The 20,851-nt window shown below is 41.4% G+C and overlaps 1 protein-coding gene across 3 annotated transcripts in view; it reads left to right on the forward strand.

The window, feature by feature from the left end:
* The first annotated feature begins 6,790 nt into the window (after positions 1 to 6,790).
* The window catches only part of hspa12a (heat shock protein 12A), a 77,445-nt gene continuing 63,384 nt past the window's right edge, over positions 6,791 to 20,851 (forward strand). Inside the window, exon 1 of one of the 3 annotated variants that reach the window (XM_074675511.1) lies at positions 6,791 to 7,332. In XM_074675511.1, coding sequence (XP_074531612.1) covers positions 7,290 to 7,332 — 43 coding nt within the window. In that variant the 5' untranslated portion in view covers positions 6,791 to 7,289. The remainder of the gene's footprint in view (positions 7,333 to 20,851) is intronic. The other 2 variants (XM_074675513.1, XM_074675512.1) reach the window with 2 other exon arrangements.

Raw genomic sequence — 20,851 nt, forward strand, 5'->3', positions numbered from 1 at the left:
CTCATTGTACAGCCTAACCACCTCTGGACGGGACACCATCAAAAACTGGGCCTTCCTTTTGTCCCACCACTGCACTTCATCCTGTCTGCCAACACCAACAAAGTTGGAGGCCACGACAACTGGTCTGCTGTCATACCATTTGACCAGTGTCACCTTTCCATCACGGCTTACAACTTCATCACAGCGCCCTCTTGGCTTTTTCGTCACCTCTATGTCAGACTGTAGAGGAGGCCTGGCAAAGCGAGAGACCCTTGCTGTCCCGGCTGCATGAATTTCCCTCTCAGCCAGCAGCTCCAGAATATTGTATGTTGTGAAATAATAGTCAAAATACAACTTGTGGTTGGTCTCAGTGATTCGCTGGCTGAGATGGTTCATGACTCCAGCTCCAAGTCCCAGCTGCTTTCTGTGGTGTGATATCGCCATTGTAGCTCCTTGGTGCAGCAGGGAGTCATAGGCCACGCCACTTGTAGCATATGTATCTCCTAACTTTTAGCACAGTGTGGGTACTAAAAAGGATCAGGGCTAAATCAGAAGTTATAAGTTAGACTCTGGGAGTGGAGAGAGAGAGAGTCGGTGTCGTGAGGTTGCAATGAAGAAAGATAATGTATCATTTACAATATTTACAACAATCATGGACAAACAATTACAGACAAAATGACCAGTCATTCACAAAAAATAACACAATTCAATAATTCAGTTCTTTGGTTCATTCAAGTTTCTCCAGGAATCCATGTGTAATAGTTCAGTTTAAAGCTCAGTTTATAGCCAAGTTTATAGTTCAGTTTATAGTTCAGTTTAAAGCTCAGCTTATAGCTAAGTTTATAGTTCAGTTCATAGTTCAGTTTATAGTTTAGTTTATAGTTCAGTTTATAGTTCAGTTTAAAGCTCAGTTTATAGCTAAGTTTAAAGTTCAGTTTATAGTTCAGTTCATAGTTCAGTTTATAGTTCAGTTCATAGTTCAGTTTATAGTTTAGTTTATAGTTCAGTTTATAGCTCAGTTTATAGTTCAGCTTGTAGCTCAGTTTGAACTTCAGTTTAAAGTTCAGTTTATAGCTCAGTTTATAGTTCAGTTTATAGTTCAGTTTGTAGCTCAGTTTATAGTTCAGTTTTTTGCTCATTTTATAATTTAGTTTATAGCTCAGTTTGTAGTTCAGTTTATAGTTCAGTTTATAGTTTAGCTTGTAGCTCAGTTTGTAGTTCAGTTTGTAGTTCAGCTCGTAGTTCAGTTTGTAGTTCAGTTTATAGTTCAGTTTATAGCTCAGTCTATAGTTGAGCTTGTAGCTCAGCTTGTAGCTCAGTTTGCAGTTCAGTTTGTAGCTCAGTTAACAGTTCAGTTCAATGTGTATCTTCTCTTTAACTCAGCACAGGGCAGCAATAGGGTCCATGGGTAGAGGGGAATGAAAACGAGTGAATGGGGCAAAAAGCGCAGAGTGCAAATGTGGCTGCTCAAAGTGCTAGTTAAGGGAAAGGTCTTGAATTTGTCAGGAAAAGAAAAGGGTGGCTCGAAGAAGCCTCCCACCAGCCCGACCAGAGCAGGAGGATTGGTCCACAGAGATGAGATGAGATGAGGATCCGTCCACAGCAGAAGGATAAAGCAGCTGATGTTGAGATGAATAGCAGTTTGTAACTGGATTTATGGATTCAAGGTTCTTTTAGCTCGCCATCATCCTGGCCTGGATCAAAACAAGGACAGGACCAGTGGAAAATCTTTGTGTGCACACACAGTTTCTGCACCATTACCAATGCAGGTTGCATCATTAAACACAGTGACTTATTTTTACAAAACACCTCAGTACATGACAACCAGATGTATCCTAACTCAAATGAAGTTGTTCCTAGTAGCATTTTAGTGCATAAAGATGTATAGGATTAGACACAACCAAGAGCTTCAAATGTTACTTTCAAACAGCATCAACCCACCTTTACACCGTACTAACAGACAAGAAACAATGTATCAAGGACTCGACATACAGAGCATTAAATCAGTTCAGCATATTTAGAGAAACAGGCATCAAATCCCAGGCCAACCGTTCCACATATAACAACAGAAACGGTGATGCTACTATGCCAGCTACATTAAATGAGGAGCTAAGCTACTAGTTAGCGCGACTCACCGTTCAGTGGATTAACTTGAGAAAGAAAAGGTCAAATGTTGGGCTCGTAGTCAGCTTCCTATAGTGTAATGTAAACTCTGTTAGTTCAGAAGGTTTTAACGGTTGAGACAATAAACAAACAAATTTTAAGGTAAGATATACCTGCAGCCTCAGATTCAGTCAGCATGGTTCACAAACTTCCCCTCCCTGTATGTTCCGGTATGCGCTTCATATCCCATTCCGACTGGCTGCGCTCGGTCATCTGACCTGCTGACGTAGCACGTTAAGTTCTACGTCATCACGCAATAGGAGAGGAGTGAAGACAGAGGGGTTTTTCCCACCTGGGTTACCCTCCCCCCCTTAAATCATGCAACTTCTGGTGCATGCTAAACATCAGCAACGCGAGGATGCAAAAGATCAGTTGCTGCAGAGGTACTAAATGCATCACTGTAAGCATCAACTAACCCACAGAAAAGAGTTTGCACAACTGAAATGAGTGGATGACCCAGGCTCGAGTACTGACTGATTCTTCAAGAAGGGTTTCTGGAACACAGGTAGGTTGTCCCCCTTCAGGTAAGTACTCATCACCAGGTTCAGGTTCTTTTCTAACAGGTTCAGAAACTCCAGACCCAGCAGAGGAATCCCCATCCTCAGGTAAGTTGATCTGCAAAGATGGAGGTGCAGCGTCAACAGGGAACACACAACTGTCAGCTGAAGGCGGAGGTGTGGAATCAGCTTGAGGCAGCACTACCACTGGACTCCTGAAAGTGAAAGAGGTTGGTGATATCTGAAACTGTTGCAACTCCAACTCCTCAACTTCATCATGATCTTCCGTGACATCAGCAACAGCTGGTTTCTGACTTCGGGTTTGGGGACAACGTGGGGGAGTGTCAGGTGAAAGGTCAGGATCATCTCTGTCTGCCGGAAGTGGACATGGGAGAAGGAGGTCCCTGTGTAATGTGCAGACTGGGCCATCCTTTGCTTTGGGGCGCACAGTGTGCACAGGCAAGTCCCCAGTGCGCTTCAGGACAATGTAGACGTCTTGCTCCCATTTATCTTCAAGCTTGTGTTTGCTGCGGAGCCTGACGTTACGGACAACACAATATTTCTTTCAAAATGTTGTTTTTATTTTCTTAATTATGAATATTTTGGGTGTTCCATAGAGCAAAGCCAAGATTGAGTTCAGTGTATGGAATGCTGCTGCTTCTCTCCAGATTCTTGGCAGTGTAAAGTGTGACAGTTCAGTAAAGAGTCTGAACTAGAAGCACTGACCAGATCAGTCCTTGACCCTGTGGAGGTGGAGGCTGACTGGACAAGCTGTCGTCTCTGAGGGCCATTATGTGCCATCCCTTTCAGAAGACTTTTTACCTCTATGTTCTCAGTCTGTGCACATTTCAGACTTGTGTATTGGCTCTTTAATATGTATCTTGGGGTTAAATAGTCCTGTACACTTTCTTTAGGTTATACTTGTTATTTTATTTATGTTATATGTCCTGTTTCATAATGTTTTCACAGTACACTTTCCTATTTGCCACTGTAAATTTCCTCACCATAGGATGCATAAAGGATTATTTTAGTGTGATGGAATAGTTTTTAATAAATACTTTTTTTTCTTATTTAAAGTTCCTGTGAGGACTTTCTGGGTGAGCTTGAAAAGGTCTTTCTTCTTCATATATGCCTGATGGTAATCCATGATTAAAATTGAGATTACACCAAAATAGGCTAGTGCTAAATGCTATGCTTCAGGAGAGCAGCTGGTGCAGTTGACAGCTGACATGTCCGCATCAAACCACCAAGCAGTACTGATGCTCAGTGTGTGGTATGAACAGGAAAATGTTTCCCTCCGTCAAACTCCAGGAAGTGTTTTTATGCTGCATTTGACAAATTGGGCTGTTTTGACAACCTTTTTGGTAAGATCTTTTAGTAAATAGGCATTCTTTGAATACAGAAAATACTTATTATAAAGAATGAGTAATAATTTAGACATTATTCTTAGTCATTGGATGATTTCATGAGAGCAGCCACTTTGAAAAGGGCCAAAATGCAATTTTAGCTTCCTGACGTTGAATGATAATCAAGGAAGAAGAATACCTCTTTTTTTTTTTTAAACTTTTAAACATGTTTTAAAGGAAATTATTTATTATGTTGATGAGATAGAGGTCTTTGTAACTTGTATAACAAATATGATACAATTGGCGTTATAGGGTCAAGTCCTTTTCTCTGCAGATCACAGCAATTTTGTTTAACGGTCCAATATTATGCAAAAATCACTTTATTAAGTCTTTTAGTTAAATTTGTGGGTCTTTGGCTTTCTTCCCAGTCCACAAAATGTGATATTTAACGACAAAACCTGTACTTAGTAGTGCTTGTGAATGTAAAACCCTGACCTAAAATGAGCTGTTTGGAATTTCCAGGGTTTGCCGACGTCAGCGATTCCCTTTTTTGAATATTCAGGAGCAAGTCTGACCTGACTGGTCCACTGGAGCAAATACCCCCGAACCCCCTCCCCGCCCACTCCTCTCCCCGCATCTGGGGAGAAATCTCTCCAGCAGTGAGTGTGGCTGTTTTTGGCTGTAAACAACCACATAGTTCCATGCACAAGCTTCCCAAGTCTCAGTAAAACTGTGCATGTGTGTGCTAGTCACTTCACGACTGACTGCTTTTCCAACTTTGGACAGTACAACAGAGGGCTAGCGAATAGACTGGTCCTGAATCCAGGCACATTACCAACCATCCACCAACAAACCTGGGACCCTGGAAATATGAGTATATTAAATGCTGTGTGTTGTGGAGCAGATGTAAGAGCTTTTCCTCAGTGTCCCCCCTGTCTCTGTGTTAGCTTCAGGATGCTAACTTTAGCTGCGCTTAGCCTGTTGTTTTAGCCTGTAATGTTACAGTGAACGAGCTTTGCTGTTTTCTAAACATTGTGCACTCGGAGCTCGTGGCAACGCTCTCAGTGACGTAGAAGAAGGGAGCGGTATCAGCGATGTCTCATTTACATATGAAGGTCATGCCCACTAAATCAGAGCGTTCTGAACAGAGGGGCTATGAGAGCCTGGAAACAATGCTGCTGTGCTTGATTTATTGGCTTTTTGGACCAAAACATGTTACTACCATTTCATGAAGACATCAATGATCATATTTAACTGCAGAAAGGGAGCATAATATGGGACCTTTAAGGTCTTAATATCTAAAGTCATTTTCATGGTTCTTATTTCATCATGTTACATTTCTACAATTTTGAAGCCAAAATATCCCCATCAGAGGTGTGGCCATTGTGCAGCCAGAGTCTGTGCAGTAGAGGCTATGAGGAACTCAGAGAGAGAATGTGAGTGGAGACAGGTTTCTTGGCTTTCCCTTACGACATATTTACAATCCCTGAAAAAATGCACAAGAACAGAAGCTGTCAATTATTGTTAAACATGATGTAAAATCTAATTTTTAACCTCTTACAACTAATGAAAATGAAACTTTTCAGAAAAAAAGAGGACTTGAATATATTGCAGCCAAGTGATATCCTCAAATCACTACAACAATCAGATGTAAGAAACATTTCTTCGAGGTGTATTTTATTTTAAGTTTGACCACAGCCCATCTGAAATTAACCTGACACGCCAAACAAACAGTTTCATTTATCGACCACAGAAATATTTCACTAGTGCATCTGGGTAGCAGCTCTTCTGATTTGTTTTCAGAGGCGGGACCTTCAAAAAAATCAGCAGCTGGTGATTGGACACGAGAAACAGCTGTAATAATGGTGTTAGATGACTGCTGCCGTTTTTGAAAAGTTAACTTTAGAATCAAAGGAACGCTGACAAGTATGAAAAAAGTATTTGAAGCAGGCAAAGCACTTAATGAGAAAACGTTTTCCGAACGGCTGGGATTCCGCAGCTCTAGCCTCTCTTCCCCGATTTGGCCGTTGAGAATTTAGCCAAGTGAATTAATTGGTCAATGGAGCCTAGCAAGATGGATCTGCAGGATTTCAGAAACTGAATCAGGCAGGTCCATCTGCTCTGCAATGTTAATCTGGAATGGCTGGGGTGACAGATTTTTTGACCTATACTGCAGCCAGCCACCAGGGGGAGCAGTTTCTGTGGAGACAAGTAAGATGATGCCCATTTTTTTTTTTATAAAGTCTATGGTGTTGCACTTCTATCTTTTACGCCATTTATTAGCAGACACTTGAAGCTAATTTTTACAGCAGTTTAAAGACACTGAGTTAAAAGAGTGCAAAGTTAGAGACAGAAATGTCAAAAATGTTACAGCTATCCCCGGTCTCCCCCACTACTTCAAGACCAAAACACTCAGACATGGGGCATTTCCAGACCATTTAACAGCCACAAGATCAAAATGTGTCCAGTCCATCGTAAGCCTTAGTTGGCATTTATTTGGGTCTGTTTCTGGATAAGCTTGTTGGTGTAGTCCCACAGCAGGGGGTCAGGGGTGGGAAAGTTAGGGAAGGACCCACTGTAACACAATTCATAATCATGCTACAACTATGATTACACTTTTCTCCTTCAATTTCTTTTCTTTTTTTTTCCTTACAAGATTTGTGTCTGAATTTGTTAGTTCTCTATGGTAGGAAGAATGCACTGTTTCCAACATGCTCTTACACTGGTTCTTAGTGGCTTTAAAATTCACCCTACAGTCATTTTTAATGACATGTCCTTCAGTTTTAAGGCAGATATGTGTTTGTGGAATAGATTCAGGTTGGATAAATGCTCGTCTTCCTCAGGTGTCTGGCTGTCTGAGAGCCCAGAATCCCCGCCGTCTGTCCTGTCAGAGCCGCAGCGTGCTGGGCAGCAGCATTCCTGGCCAGGACAGCCGTAAATGTGATTGGGAGGGGCGGACAGAGCAGCAGCAGCAGCAGCAGCGGCAGTCTGGGGTCCAACATCCTCTCTGCTGAGGCTCACGTCCCCCCATTTGCCTACTTCAAAATCCTCCGGACCCCGAGTGCTCTCCATGAGCCTTATTTTCCCACAGCTTGTGTACTGAACGGAAAGCGGTAGGTAGGTAGGTCGGTCCGTCGGTCGGTCGGTCGGTAGAAAGAAGTGAAGTTTAGGGACTGAGAAAGCAGCGTGGAGGCTGTTTTTGTATGTTTTTTCTCCTTTGGCCCGGTATCCTCAGTAAACCAGGAAAATTGCTTGGTGTAGCTGTATCGGAGAGAAGGCTCGGGAGGAGGTGAAACTGCGGGAGATGATGACTGAAAAAGAAACGGCGACAGAGAAGATCATATCAGGTAAAATTATCTCCATTTCTTCTGACAGCAATTAGCTTAATGCACGCGCGCTAACGCAAGGTTTATGGGACGTTCACGTGCACTCGGGTGAGATCTCTGCAGCACAAGGAGAGGCTACAAACAACCAATACTGATGCTTTACTGTGTTTTTAGTCCTGATAAAGTCTGCATTTCAGCAGTTCATACCCTGAGAGAATGCTGCACGGCCCGGCTTTGCTTTGCAAGGGCAACCGCAGTGTGCAGGACCTCGCCTAGAGGAGCCCTCCACAGGCGAACATGGCGATTCTTTAAAGTTTATCACTCTGCTTTGTCTTTTACGACCCTAACGAGGACCTCAGAGAGTCCGAGTGCACCCGGCTTTAGTTGAGGGACAGACAGTGACCAGGTTTGATCCTCCATAACGGTGCAGAGTTTGGTCACATGGCACGTCCCACCGGAGTTGTGACTCAATGCAGCAAAAAAAGTCTGCTGCACCATGGCCTCAGGTAACGCAGCGCTCACCATCACCCGCCCAAACCGTGATGCGGCTGGAGCAGTGCGCTGATGAGGGGTTTCAGACTCACATTGAAGGTGTGCACCAGTCGACTCTGCTTTTATCAGGGAGAGAAGTTGGCATTGATAACCACTTTCCTCTGACACAGGTACACAACGTACCAAAATGTCTGTCAGACGAACCTCATTGGGATTTCTTCCACTTTGCTTCTGCACGTCTCTTTGAAGGCACGCATCTCAAGAAATCTCTTAACACTAATACCGTCCTTTATATCTAACCACACGGTAAAATTCGGCATATATTCCTACATCAGGTAGGAGTTATTTTCACTAAGTTTCAGGATTAAGATTTGCCCATCATGATCCTGAACATTAACTGCTGTGGAGGGCGATAGTGAGCTCTGTGCAGGCTAAGATGTACTGCTGCTGTAATGTGCTGAAACATGCAGATCATTTCAGGAAATTCTTTTTATTCTCATGCATCTAACTGCTAAAAATCAGCTTGGATTTCTGAAGTGAAAGTGTTGGTAAGTTCCTCCCTGTGTAGTGAGCTTTTCCTGGAGTGTTATGTAACACACAGAGAGGGAGAGTGCTTCACAGGCTACACCCTGATGATGTCCCACAGGGATGGGGGCTGAATATCACAGTGTGAGAGACTTGAACTCCAGCAGATAATGGAGTTTCTTCTGCTGTTGTGCTATTTGAAGCTATTCTTCAAATAACCTTCCAGGTCAGATAGCAGTTCAGCTGTGAGGACATACCATTACCTTGATTTAATTATCAGCCGAGTGTGAGCGCAGGGCTTTATGATGTAAATTTAGAGATTATCACACTTCACAGGTGTCAAATGTGAATCTGCTTGAGTTAACCTTTTTAAAAACAAATTAAAGCACAGGAGAAAGATTAGCCCAGCCTCTGCAGTAAAATACAATATAGGCTGCTATACCATTCGAGTTCAAACTGTGGTAGTTTGCTTGACAGATTGTGATTTTTCTCCCGTGCAACATGAATGCAGCATCAGCAGTGAAACTAATCAGTGTTGACTTGGGACAGGATGTTGCTATCATCACAGTTTAACGTTGGTTATTGAATTTGCTTTTCAGCATTTCTGACTTTCTTAGTGTCCCTGTGCCAAACATCTCTGGAGGAAAGGGTACAAAGTTAACAAATAACTCTTCAAGTAGACTTAAAGGTACCATATTTAGGTACCTATACCCATCCTTGTGACTGCGATGGAGCGGAAGAGTAGGGGATTTTCCATGCTGGTCATGAACACAGCATTTGAAGTTTATACGTTGAAGAAAAAATATATCACATTAAAAAACTTTGAGGTTTTATAATGAAACAAGTTGATATTTATTACCACATAAACACAAAATTATTGAAAATTGGTACCATTGAAAAAATCATTTCAAATGTGAAAGGTACCTATCCCTACATCTCTGGGCAATAAGCTCCTTATTATGTGTTTGAGTTGCACCCTCACAGCAGCATTCACACAGGAAGAGGCCCTTTGTTGATTAATGGTAGGCTGATATGCTGCTGGTTAAACCCTCTGACCCCAAGTCAGTGGGCTTCACTGTCTTACCTCACTGTCCCCAGGTGAAATCTGTGGGTGATAAGAAATGTACTGCGCTGGAGACAGTATTATTACGGCTCTGTTAAAGGCTTGTGATTAATTTTAGGCTACAAGCATCACTTGAAAGGATCAGTCTTTCAGCATGCATAATCCTCTTTGCTGTGGTGTTGGAAATGAAAGGTTGATCCAACTGATGACTAGGCTTGGGCACAAAGAACCATTTCCATTTCCAAATTTTAAAGATTCACAGACTTGATAAAGCATACATTTTTATCCTGCTTTTTTGTTTCCAACATAAATCCTTCAGGACTTAACCTCAGTGAGAATTTTACTCTGCACATAAACTATCTTTATCTGTCAGGACCTGCTGTGTTGGAATAGCACAAAGTCACAAGTGACGCCACTTTTCAACAATAAAGTTGTAGGGTCTAAAGTTTGTTTAAACTTTGTCACAGTGATACTAGCCAGCAAGGGGGGAGACACATTTGTCATAGAATTTACTGAAGGGTATACCCAACTTTTTGGAGTGCATAATGGCTGTACTTTCTTAATTTACAAAAAAAAGTCTTACTTCATGAGTTACCCTTTTGAATTTTAGTTTTGTGTTTAACACAGTGAAATAACTGTAAGTGCAAAGTAGATTGAGCAGCAAAGTTTTGATGACATTTAGAACAGAATAGAATATTCTAATTCATTATATATTCTGATGATGGGTGCAGTAATTAGCCCCAGCCGACAGGACAGATGCTTTTTGTGTGTTTTGAGTCTGCATGCTCTCCCTCAGGGTACTCCAGCTTCCTCCCACAGTCCAATAACATGCTCATCAGGTTGATTAGTTACTCTAAATTGCCTTTAAGTGTGTGACTAAATGGTTGCCTGTCTCTGAATGTTAGCCCTGTGATTGGCTGCAGACCTATACAGGATGTACACCACATTGAGCCCACAGACAGTTGGGATAAGCTAGAGATGGAATTTTAGAGTCGACTGAACTAATGTGAGTTAGGATTTTAAGATTTTATGCTATATCTACTGTGGTATGAATTCATTCTTCTTAAAGAAGCTTTGGGGAGTTTGTAAGTGATCTTAAAAAATCTCCCTTCTAGTTATATGCCTGATGATAATCCACACTTTAAAATGAGATTATCAGCACCAATATTATAGGTTACAGGCTGTTTCTAATTGCTACTTCTTAGCTTCCCAATCAGATCGAAAAGGACCGGATTGTTTTACAGCACATCTAGGTCTCAATGACAACACCACGCCTGCGGATAAAGTTTAATAGTGAGACGAGAGATCTGTGTTTTCTCTGCTTAAAACGATGTCTGTGATTAATTTTGTAGTGATGGTGGACACTGGAGCCTAACTGTCAGACAGAAAAAGGGCAGAAGAGCAGCTAAACAGGAGAGTGATACGGCCCTGGCTAAAGGCTAATTAGCCTTTTGCCCAGACTGTATCACTGTATAACACAGGGCTAAACTGTTTGTGCTAATGTTGATTCCAACCCACAGTCAGCAGTTATTCTGCAGTGGTCTGTTCAAACTTGAGAATCTATCAATAAAATGAAGAGTGAGGTTATGTTAGCTCTAATTGGTAGATGACTGGCAGGACATAACCAGGATTTACTAACCTTACACATTACAGACATGTCTCAGAGCACCAGGCTGCCAGCTGCACTAAATAAAGACAGCTACTGAACTACTTACAGACTGACAGTGTTAACTTGTTGTCATGTTAGCCCAAAGATACGTCGGAGCACCGGGCTGCCGATAGCACTACATATAGCCGGCTACTACATTTGCTTGATGTCACATTTCAAACTGTAGCGCTACATAACTGTACTGATAAATATGTTATCTCGGTGTGTTGTATCCAGTAAAAAGTTGTCTTGAACAAAGAAAATTTGTTTCCATCCGATTTCTTTTTAATTCTAAAACAAACACACACCTCAACAAGATTGTTACCACAGTGTGTATGAGGCTCTGTACCAGAAGGTGGCATGGCAGTTAAAACAGATCCTTCTCATTGCATCTTAAAGGTTTTTTTTGGACTCATCATTCAGTTTTTTTCTCATGTTGTATTACTTACTGTACTAGATTTTTTAGTTGACTTCACTGATCTCAACTTACAGCGTGCGGTTATGTGATCTTACAGCTGATTCTACATTCTCATTTGTACAGGGGTGAACAAATCATGTCTACAAGTTCAGAGCTATTCCCTGTGGTGCAGAAACTATGTTCACTTGCAACAGAACGTGGATTAAAGTCTCTGTGCAGTGGATGGATTTGTCCTGAAGGGGTTAAACCTCGCTCTGCAAGAGATCTATTGAAATAATTGGGAATATTTGGAAGTGATTATTGAACTGTGTTTCTCCTGAAATGTCTATCCCTAGCTTACAGGTAGTGTGTGAGTGTGGCGGTCCTCAGTGGATCTGCTGAGTCATGCCTGAGTGCAGCATCCTTGTTTTAAACACCTAACCAGAGTGTCTAATGACTAAGCATTCACTCTGCTGTGGACCTCAGCTCTTTAACCCAGGGTGAGCTCCTTATTCCATCAGTTTCTGGGGGTGTTGTCATGTCCTCTCTGGCCTCAGCGCAGTGTAAGGTGTGGCTCTGGGCTGAGAAGGCGTTTTTTTTTTCCTGTATTGACTGTTGACGTCTGACTGCTGGTGGTCTGGACACTGCAGCACGGAGCGGAGCAGTGAGTTAACACTGCAAACGAACATGAGTGGTATCCCCACTCAGCTGATTGACTCCAGCAGAGAGAGCGTTTCTCATTCTCATTCTCTCAAGTCATTATGGGATAATCAAGTGTTTTATCAAGTGTGTTAACTCCGTCTGTCAGCCATGCCTCTCATTTATCCTCACACACTTCACCTCACACATATGGAGAGTTTGAACATGAAGGCAGGTTGTAAGAGTAAGCTTATGTCTGTGTGTCTGCTAGCACGAATTAAATAAAACTTACATTTCTTTTAAATTAATCCTTTTTTTACTTCTCTTTTCCTCCTGCTTACAAACTGACCCTGGGGTCTCTCTATGTCCAGGGCCCTCTGAGTCAGGACCCTGATCTGTCACAACATGAAGCAACAAGGAGGCTATATTGTTCTTATCAATCTGATTGAATAACTTGTAAATTCTTTGTGAATGGAAACAACATAAGATAATTCAACCTGAATATCTGCCTGAGTGAAAAGTTACACTGAGATAACCTGAATTTTAGGCCTGACAGTGACTTTGGAAACACCTCGGAGCACACTCTGATTACGCAAGTGCACTTACTCTGGGACAGTGCAAGAGCATCTTGAGGTGCTAATTTTTTAGCTGTTGATTTACTAGCTTCTTATCCAACACAGCTTAAAGGTAGGGTCTGCAGGACTATTTGTAACTCGTTAGTAAACACAACATTCAACCTGAGCTCCTCCTCTTTTTGCCCAGTGCCAGCTGTGGTGCACATCCACTGCTTCGGACCTGAAAACACTCACTAGACCAGCAACCACCTGCAGCATTGTGTTTTGTACATGGGAGATACTGGAGAGCCGTGCACCTGACTTGGCATGTTAGCACAAGCTAATCACGGGTATTTGATACATACCTGGTTAGCAGAAAGCTAACTCATGTTGCTCTTTGTCTTTGTTGAAATTGGGACCAAGCTTTATCCTCATTTAGGAAAAAGTTTGATCTGTTTAGCATTTTGTTTCACTGTGGTTGTGTTTTTCCTCCTTCGTGCTACGTCCACTATTGTAGCTGCTCTGATTAGCTTCTTCCACTCGTAATCATGTCTTGTCTTGATGTTGGGTTTCTGCTAATCAAATTTTATTAACATTTATGGGTCTAGACCTGTTAATGTTTTTGTAAAGTGTCTTGAGCTAACATTTGTTATGATTTGGTGCTATAGAAATAAAGATTGACTGATTGACTGACTGATCATCAACACCCAAAGACACTTAAGCTCTGGGTGCGCTGTGATTGGTTAATGTTACCACGCCTACTCTCCGCACAGAAGCAAATGTCCCATTGATTCAACAGTATGACTTTAGTGTAAAGATTAGATTAAGTGTTGGTTCTTTTAATTCCACTAATTCTCATTTGTTTTTATGCTTTGCAGAACATATTTTTAAACATTTTACCTTCCTGTTTTTTATAGTTGATAAACTTTTAACCCTCTGATGCCATAGAAACCACTGCATTTAGGAGAAACCGACTGTTAAACAGCTGTGCACTGCAGTGACCATTATGCAGCAGAGGGTGAAATGGTGCTAAAGGTTAAACCCAAAATATGACTGACATTTTAGGTCTGCAGGAATAACTACAGTTTGTTTATGATTTGTTTGATAGAGTAATTCTTGTGTTGGCTCTTGGGCTCTTCAGCAGCTAGCTTAGCAGAAGCTTCATGTTTGGTTGGTACTTTGTGGGAGTGGGATTTCTGGTCTTGGATGTGGACAGTTTTTCTTATCATACTATGTGGTTGCCTTGTCTTTTTGTCTCGAGGAGGTAGCGCTCAGACCTGAATGATCATCAAAGATTGTGTGTGTTTCCTGAGATATGCGTGCAGTGTTTCCCACAGGATTTTAGGAGACTGTGGTGGCTGACCCTTGGTGGTTTTAATGTGTGTGTACGTTTTTAAGCGCGATGTATCGCCCTTACAGTAAGTGCAGTTTGGGACCATGGACATGAACGTACGCTGATAAATAAGAACTTACAAAGGCATCAGAAATATTTTATATTTGATTCAGAAACAAAACCAAAAACTCACTTACTCACAATATTTTGAAAAATTTAGTGAACAGCATTTCAACAACAGGTTATTTACGCTATTTCCATGATCTGTGATCCATTATCAGGCTACTGAGACTGTAGCCTACCGTTATTCTCTCACCTGAGTTAACGAGGTGTGTGTTTGAAGCCGATGAGAAAAAAGAGACCAAGAGGATGTGAGTAGGTGAAAGGGAAGCAAAGTGGAAACCCTTTATATTGTTTTAACATCTTAAAAAAATATTTTTTTGCGATAAAGGGTCAGATTACGATTCTTCTTCTCTCTGCTCCCTTGTCTGGATTTAGGAGTGTTGTGTTTTCATTCTGTTTTTTTTTCTACAGTGACTGCTGAAAATTGTCTAAATAAATAAAGATTCCTAAATTTGCTGCAGCCCACTTCATCACAAAATGTAGCCTAAATCAATGCAAGATCATTTTCTGACTGATATTTCCTGATATTGCTGTGTATCTGGCTTTGAGAGAAATTCAGCTTCTTCCATGCTCTCTCCGTATGTTGTGTTCACCATCTTACGCTGATGTCACTATAAAATCCCAGAGCGCACATGGATACTTAATATGCACGTACTGATTTGCATTGACCATATATGGTTATGTTCGGACGTGCTGAGGGCGGGAAACGAGGTGTGTTCACGTCACTACATTTACGCTGTTCTCGGCGCTGTGTGGTTTATCACTGAGAATAGCGTGCAGCCGTGTGTACGCAGAGTTTGATAGATCTGAAAGAGTGTATATATTTTGGTTGTATGCACGTTTTGCCTTTTCGTCGTATCTGAAACTTAAGAGGACTATTACACACTGTAAAAAATGAGGCCCCAGGAGAGGAGAATATGAAATAATGAGCCGTCAGCTCGTTGGTATTGTACAGGTGATTGTACTGTGTGCCTGCACTGACTCTGAATTTGCGGTAATAATGAAACAGTGTGGCCGCTCTCGTCACTGAAACTCTGGAACCGAGACGTGCGCGGTGCAGCCGCTCCGCTTCCAGTGAAGGGAGGCAGACAGCGCAGTGAGCTACTGTGGCCACGGCTGCAGTTAGCATGAGCGCAAATGCCCAAAAAAGACGTTGCATGTACCTCAGAGTCAGACGTCCCGCTCCAGTGTCTCTGGAATCTGGTTTGCGTCAAACGTATCAAGTAAAGAGCGACGTGTATGAGTGTGACCAGTGCGCGCACTCTTGTTCTTGCTTGTTTACGTGCGGTAGGAAATTACAGCTGTGCAATGATCTGACCGAGTGACGGATCGTATTTTTTTCTCCATATGAGACTGTGGCGAGGCCAAATGAGACTGTGGCGGGCCGCCACAGTCTCATTAATTAATGCAGGGATGTCAAACTCGTGCCATGGAGGGCCAAGAGGCTGCAGGTTTTCCTTCCAACCAAACACTACACCAGCTGATTCCACTAATTACCTCACCTTCAAGCAGAAAGCAGGGACTAATCAGTGAAATCAGCTGGTGGAGTTTGTGGTTGGAAAGAAAACCTGCAGCCTCTTGGCCCTCCATGGCACGAGTTTGACATCCCTGAATTAATGGGAAACACTGGCGTGAGATACGTTCTTGCGACAGTATTTAGAAATATTTATGTGTAAGAACAATTCCATTCTGTTATATATATATATATATATATATATATATATATATATATATATATATATATATATATATATATATATATATATATATGATTCTTATATAAATTAGTTACTGTTAATTTGCATCATTGTTTCCTTTGAATATAACTTTTTGTACACTTGTGGCTCTATGATTCAGTCCCTCATGGTGCTGTGAAGTACTGCTGACGGTATGTTGAGACAGGAAACTGTCGTATGATTTTCAGTCTTTACCCTAGAAACTGAGACATTCACACTGTAAATTTGCAGTACAAACTGTTGAGCATATACGCTAAAATGCTCCACAACTGACTAAGTTTTAGATAGTTTAACATGACTTTAGACCATGTCTAGATGTGTTGTTGTTAATGTGTTTTATTGTTTTCTGCAGAGTGAATGGCAAAGTGTCACTAGCAACCAATGAAGTTAGGATGAAGATGCAACATCCATGAGGGGATTATTAGCCATAACTTAAAAGTTAACAGGACAAACATCTTTCTATATCTATACTTCAACTTCTCCATTCTAAATCTTCAGAGTACTCACTGCTGTGAGTTTCTGTCAGAATGAGCTGAAGCTTCCCGCCTGAGTGAGAACAGCCTCTTTAGATGCAGCGGCCTCATTTGGCTCACTGTTCTGGGTGCGTGAGGTGACCTCCGCCTGTTGTTGACGTCTGTCTGTGAATCGTCTGACGGAGGGGGGTTGGTTTGGTGGTGGGTGTTGAGTGTTGAGGGGGTTGGGTGATTTAACACTCGGGCCGTTAACTTCTTTAAGATCAGCTCATGGTCTCAGTCACATACCCTGAGTGAGAGACGGAGAGGTGAAAGTTTTATCTCTAGTTTAGGTGGTGAGAAACAAAACAGTGATTCCACCTTTGAATACACAACTTTGAATGTTGTCAACTTCAAGATATGTTAAACTCATCATGACAGCGTGTTTAGAGATGCGGTACATGTAGTTTTACATTGTGGAAAATAAGTGCTCATATTATAAGATCCCTTTTAATTCTTCATTCATTGTAATTCCTCCAAAAACTAATGTAGGCCGGGCTGAAGTTCTAAACTGAGAAACTACTTCCTCTCACTATTTCTCACAAGTAATTTTTGATGAACAATTGTAACGGGTAGCCACATTTTGTTTGCTTTCCGTCAGTTTTTTTGTCAACTCATAATTTTGAGTATTTGGGCCTTTATTTGACAGGAGAGCTGGAAAAAAAGTAAATGGAATGAGTTGAGAGCAGGAAGAGGTTAAGGCTTGGAGTTGAACCAGCGACTGGCCAACAGCATCTGTATATCTGCGTGTTCATGTCTTAGGTCTAGTTTTTACTTAATTGTTGACCTTACTTTGTATTGCCAACACATACTGTACTTCTCACAGGGCTTAAGGAAGATGTACACATCAGGCCATGTGCGTATTTTTGCATGGGAGAGGGCTACACTTGTCATGGTTTGGGTTTTCAGTTGGGTTTTGTATTATTCTGGGTTTTGGATTCAAGGCTCTTGGTTTATATTAGTGATTCTTGTCTTGTGTTTCTTGGGTTAATCCTGGTTATTCTTGTTGAGTGTTCTGTGTCTCTTGTTTTGGTCCTTAGTTTGTGTTCCTTGTGGTTTTGATTTGGTTCTTGTCATGTGTATGTCTTTTTGTGATTAGTTCTTGTGTTTCAGTGTATTTAATGTTTTTAGTCTCTGTCTTGAGGTTCCCTGTTTTTGGTTTGGTTCTCCTTGTGTTTCCCTCCTTGTTGATTGCTCCTCATGTGTTTCACCTGTGTCTTATTTCACACCTATGTTGATTACTCTTATAAAGTCTCTGTGGCTGTTTTCCAAACTGCCTACTACACTAGCAGTGCCTACTATTTTGGCTGAAATTCAGTCTGTAGTAGGTAGTATGCAAAAACTTGCAAAATCTGCAGTATGCTAAAAATTCCCAGATGCCCTACTGATCCAGGAAACTTTTTCAGTATGCAATGGACTTTTCTACCTGGTATACTGGTTGTTTTCCAAACCGCTTACCACAGTGTTACCCAATCCTGGTCCTGGGGACCCCCTGCCCTGCATGTTTTTTTATGTTCCCGACTCCAACACACCTGATTCAAATGATCAGCTCGTCATCAAGCTCTGCTCGAGCCTGATAACGAGCCATTCATTTGAATCAGGTGTGCTGGAGTGGGGTAACATCTAAAACACGCAGGGCCAGGGGTCCTCCAGGACCAGGATTGGAAAACACTGGTATACTACTCTGGTTCCAGTCTCGGAAGGTGGAGCTACAGGTGATGTTGGGTTTTTGCCTAACAAGCAATGGGCATTTGGCATTTGGTTATTTTGTTTATCATATCAAACAGAATCATCATTCTTCTATATAATCCACGTATGGGTTAAAAAGTGAATTAGTGATTTAAATGGGCTAACGAATTTGTTAAAGTCAACACCTCTTTTACAACTGGAAGCGACAAGATTTGCGGGTGTTTCTTCACATCACTTCACTTCTATCTCACAGACAGTCTAACGTTAGTGTTGTATTGTAGTTATAATGCTGATTAATTCCAGTAGATGGCGGTAAATCACCAAAACCCGTCACCCGCATACACAAACAGCATTAGTGCCGTGCATTGTGGGAAACAGTATGCCAGATAGACTGGTCTGTTGCATACTGGGAAATTTTCCTGGATCAGTAGGACATCCGGGGATTTTTAGTAAAATGCAGATTTTGCAAGTTTTTGCATACTACCTACTACATACTGAAATTCAGGCAAAATAGTAGGCACTGCTAGAGGTAGTAGGTGGTTTGGAAAAGAGCCTCTGTTTCCCACAATACACGGCGCTAACGCTGTTTGTCAATGCAGGTGGCAGGTTTTGGTGAATTACCGCCATCTACTGGAATTAATCAGCATTATAACTACAACACAACACTAATGTTAGACCGTCCATGAGATAGAAGAGAAGTAATGCGAAAGTCACTTTTTAAATCATATGTGGATTTTATAGATGTGGTTTTTACATCAGCTCTATTAAATAAAAATCCTTTCAGATTTTTTTTTTCAGTAAATGATAAAACTTTTGGTGTAAGATTAGAAATCAAGAATGATGATTCTGTTTGATATGATGAACAAAGTAACTAAATGCCAAGATCTGCCAATTGCTTGTTTTGTTTATTTATATTAAAGGCAAAAAAAACCCAACATCATCTGTAGCTCCACCTTTCAAGACTGGAAACCAGAGAGGTGTACTACAAAACAGACCCAACAGATCAGTCATACCACATACTACATGCAAAAGAAGTAGGTAGTATGTAGTGCCTCCTACATACTACATTCACATGTAGTACGTGGTAGGAGGTTTGGAAAACAACCTGTGTTTCCTTTGTTCTGTGTTGGTTCATTGTTGCTGTTGTCATTGCTTGTGGCTGTCTCTGTCTCATTTTCTTCCCGTGCTTTGGTTCCTCGTGAGTTTTTGAGTGTTTTTGGTTTTGTTCCTTTTGTAAGAGTTTTTTTGAGTTTTTGAATTTTGAGTTTAGTTAAAATAAAAGTTTTGTTTTAACTGCATCTGGGTCCTCCTCTCTTGTTTTCCTGGGTTTCATGACAGCGCAGACCTTTGGCGCAGTTAATGTGTTTATTTGACCATTATAATGTGTTTACTTGAACATTATGGTAAAATTAAAACTTTCATAGTTTTTAGAGATTCCAAACTTTCACTGCAGCGAATTGCAAAAAAAGAAAAAGAAAAATTTAGCAACAGTTACTGTGATCACAGGTGAAGTGCTGTGCAGAGTTGCAGAGACCTTTTGTAGCGATGTTGTGTATATTATTATGGGTGTCAAGTTGAATCTGTGGATCTGTGTGGTGTTTGGGTGGAGAGTAAAACAAACCGGGAACCTCACAACACTGTCTTGGTATGTTGGATGGCAATGGATGTTGGCATGTAAAAGAGCTGGTGGTTGCTGCCAGCAGCGCCTTGGTTAATGCACTGCCACAGACTCCAGCATAATCTGCTGTTACATTTCAGATTCAGGAAACTGTATTCTCCCTGGATCTTTGCCTTTTAATGAAATCTGAGTCTTTGGTTTTGTGTTAGATCTGTTGAATTTCTTTGTATAACTTGTAATTTTAAGTTTTTCCTTAAAATTCAATTTAGTATCCATCAAAAAGGAATCAGACTTTGACATCCAGAGTATCTTAGTCTGAGCAGGTGGTCCTGGTTGTGGTCTGGAGCTCAGTGGTGCCATAAACAAACAGTGAAAGGAAGAGGTTGCTCTTTCCTAATGACCTCCCTGTAATTGACTGCTCTCATCGCTGCAGACCAAAACAAACCACAACAGGATGAAATCATTGCTCCACTCCCAAAATCGTATGTTTCAGCTCAGAACACTCTGAGCTGAATGTGAGGCTGATCTGAGGCCGGTGTCATGTCTCAGACGTGAGCCATGTGGAGGAGGAGGAGGAGGAGGGGGTGGTCTGTGGAGTGGGAGTTACAGGATGGGGGAGGGGCCATCAGATAGGAGCTGTGAGAGAGGGGGAGAGGAAACTGTGCTCATTTGGAAAGAAAAACAGTGTTAGGAAGTGTGTGTAGTGACACATTCCTCCTTGCACTATCTCTGGAAAAGCTTTTTCTTTCAACACTTTCTCACAAGGAAACAAATTAGATTTCAAATCCTGACGTCACACACACCAAGAGTTCAAAACAACCCTGAGTCCTCAGCCAAATGGTAATTGGTTTCATATGTTGCTGTGGCATTTCAGGCATGTAAATCATCAGAGTTTCCTTTTTGGCTAAAGAACAGAGAAGTTTCATCTTTCAAAGGAAAAATAAAATAAATAAAAATGAATCATGGTTTAAATTGTTCCACTTATCAGCTAGCAATGACTGTAAGTGCAGAACGGGTCTTAGTGACATACTGTACCCTCAGTATTAGTTGAAATTCAGTGAAGAATAGAAATTTCCGATGTGACATCCAGTTTATCATCTGACAGAGTTTCCTCTTTGAACTAAATGCGTTTCAGGAAAGCTAAAATGCTGTGATACAAAGCTTCAGTGCAGTCCGTGCTATAGTTTGGTGGAATGATACTTTATTGCGCC

Source organism: Halichoeres trimaculatus, unplaced genomic scaffold, assembly GCF_033239565.1.
Source record: "Halichoeres trimaculatus isolate MK-OKI-2021-1 unplaced genomic scaffold, fHalTri1.1 fHalTri1_scaffold_8, whole genome shotgun sequence".
Lineage (NCBI taxonomy): Eukaryota > Metazoa > Chordata > Actinopteri > Labriformes > Labridae > Halichoeres > Halichoeres trimaculatus.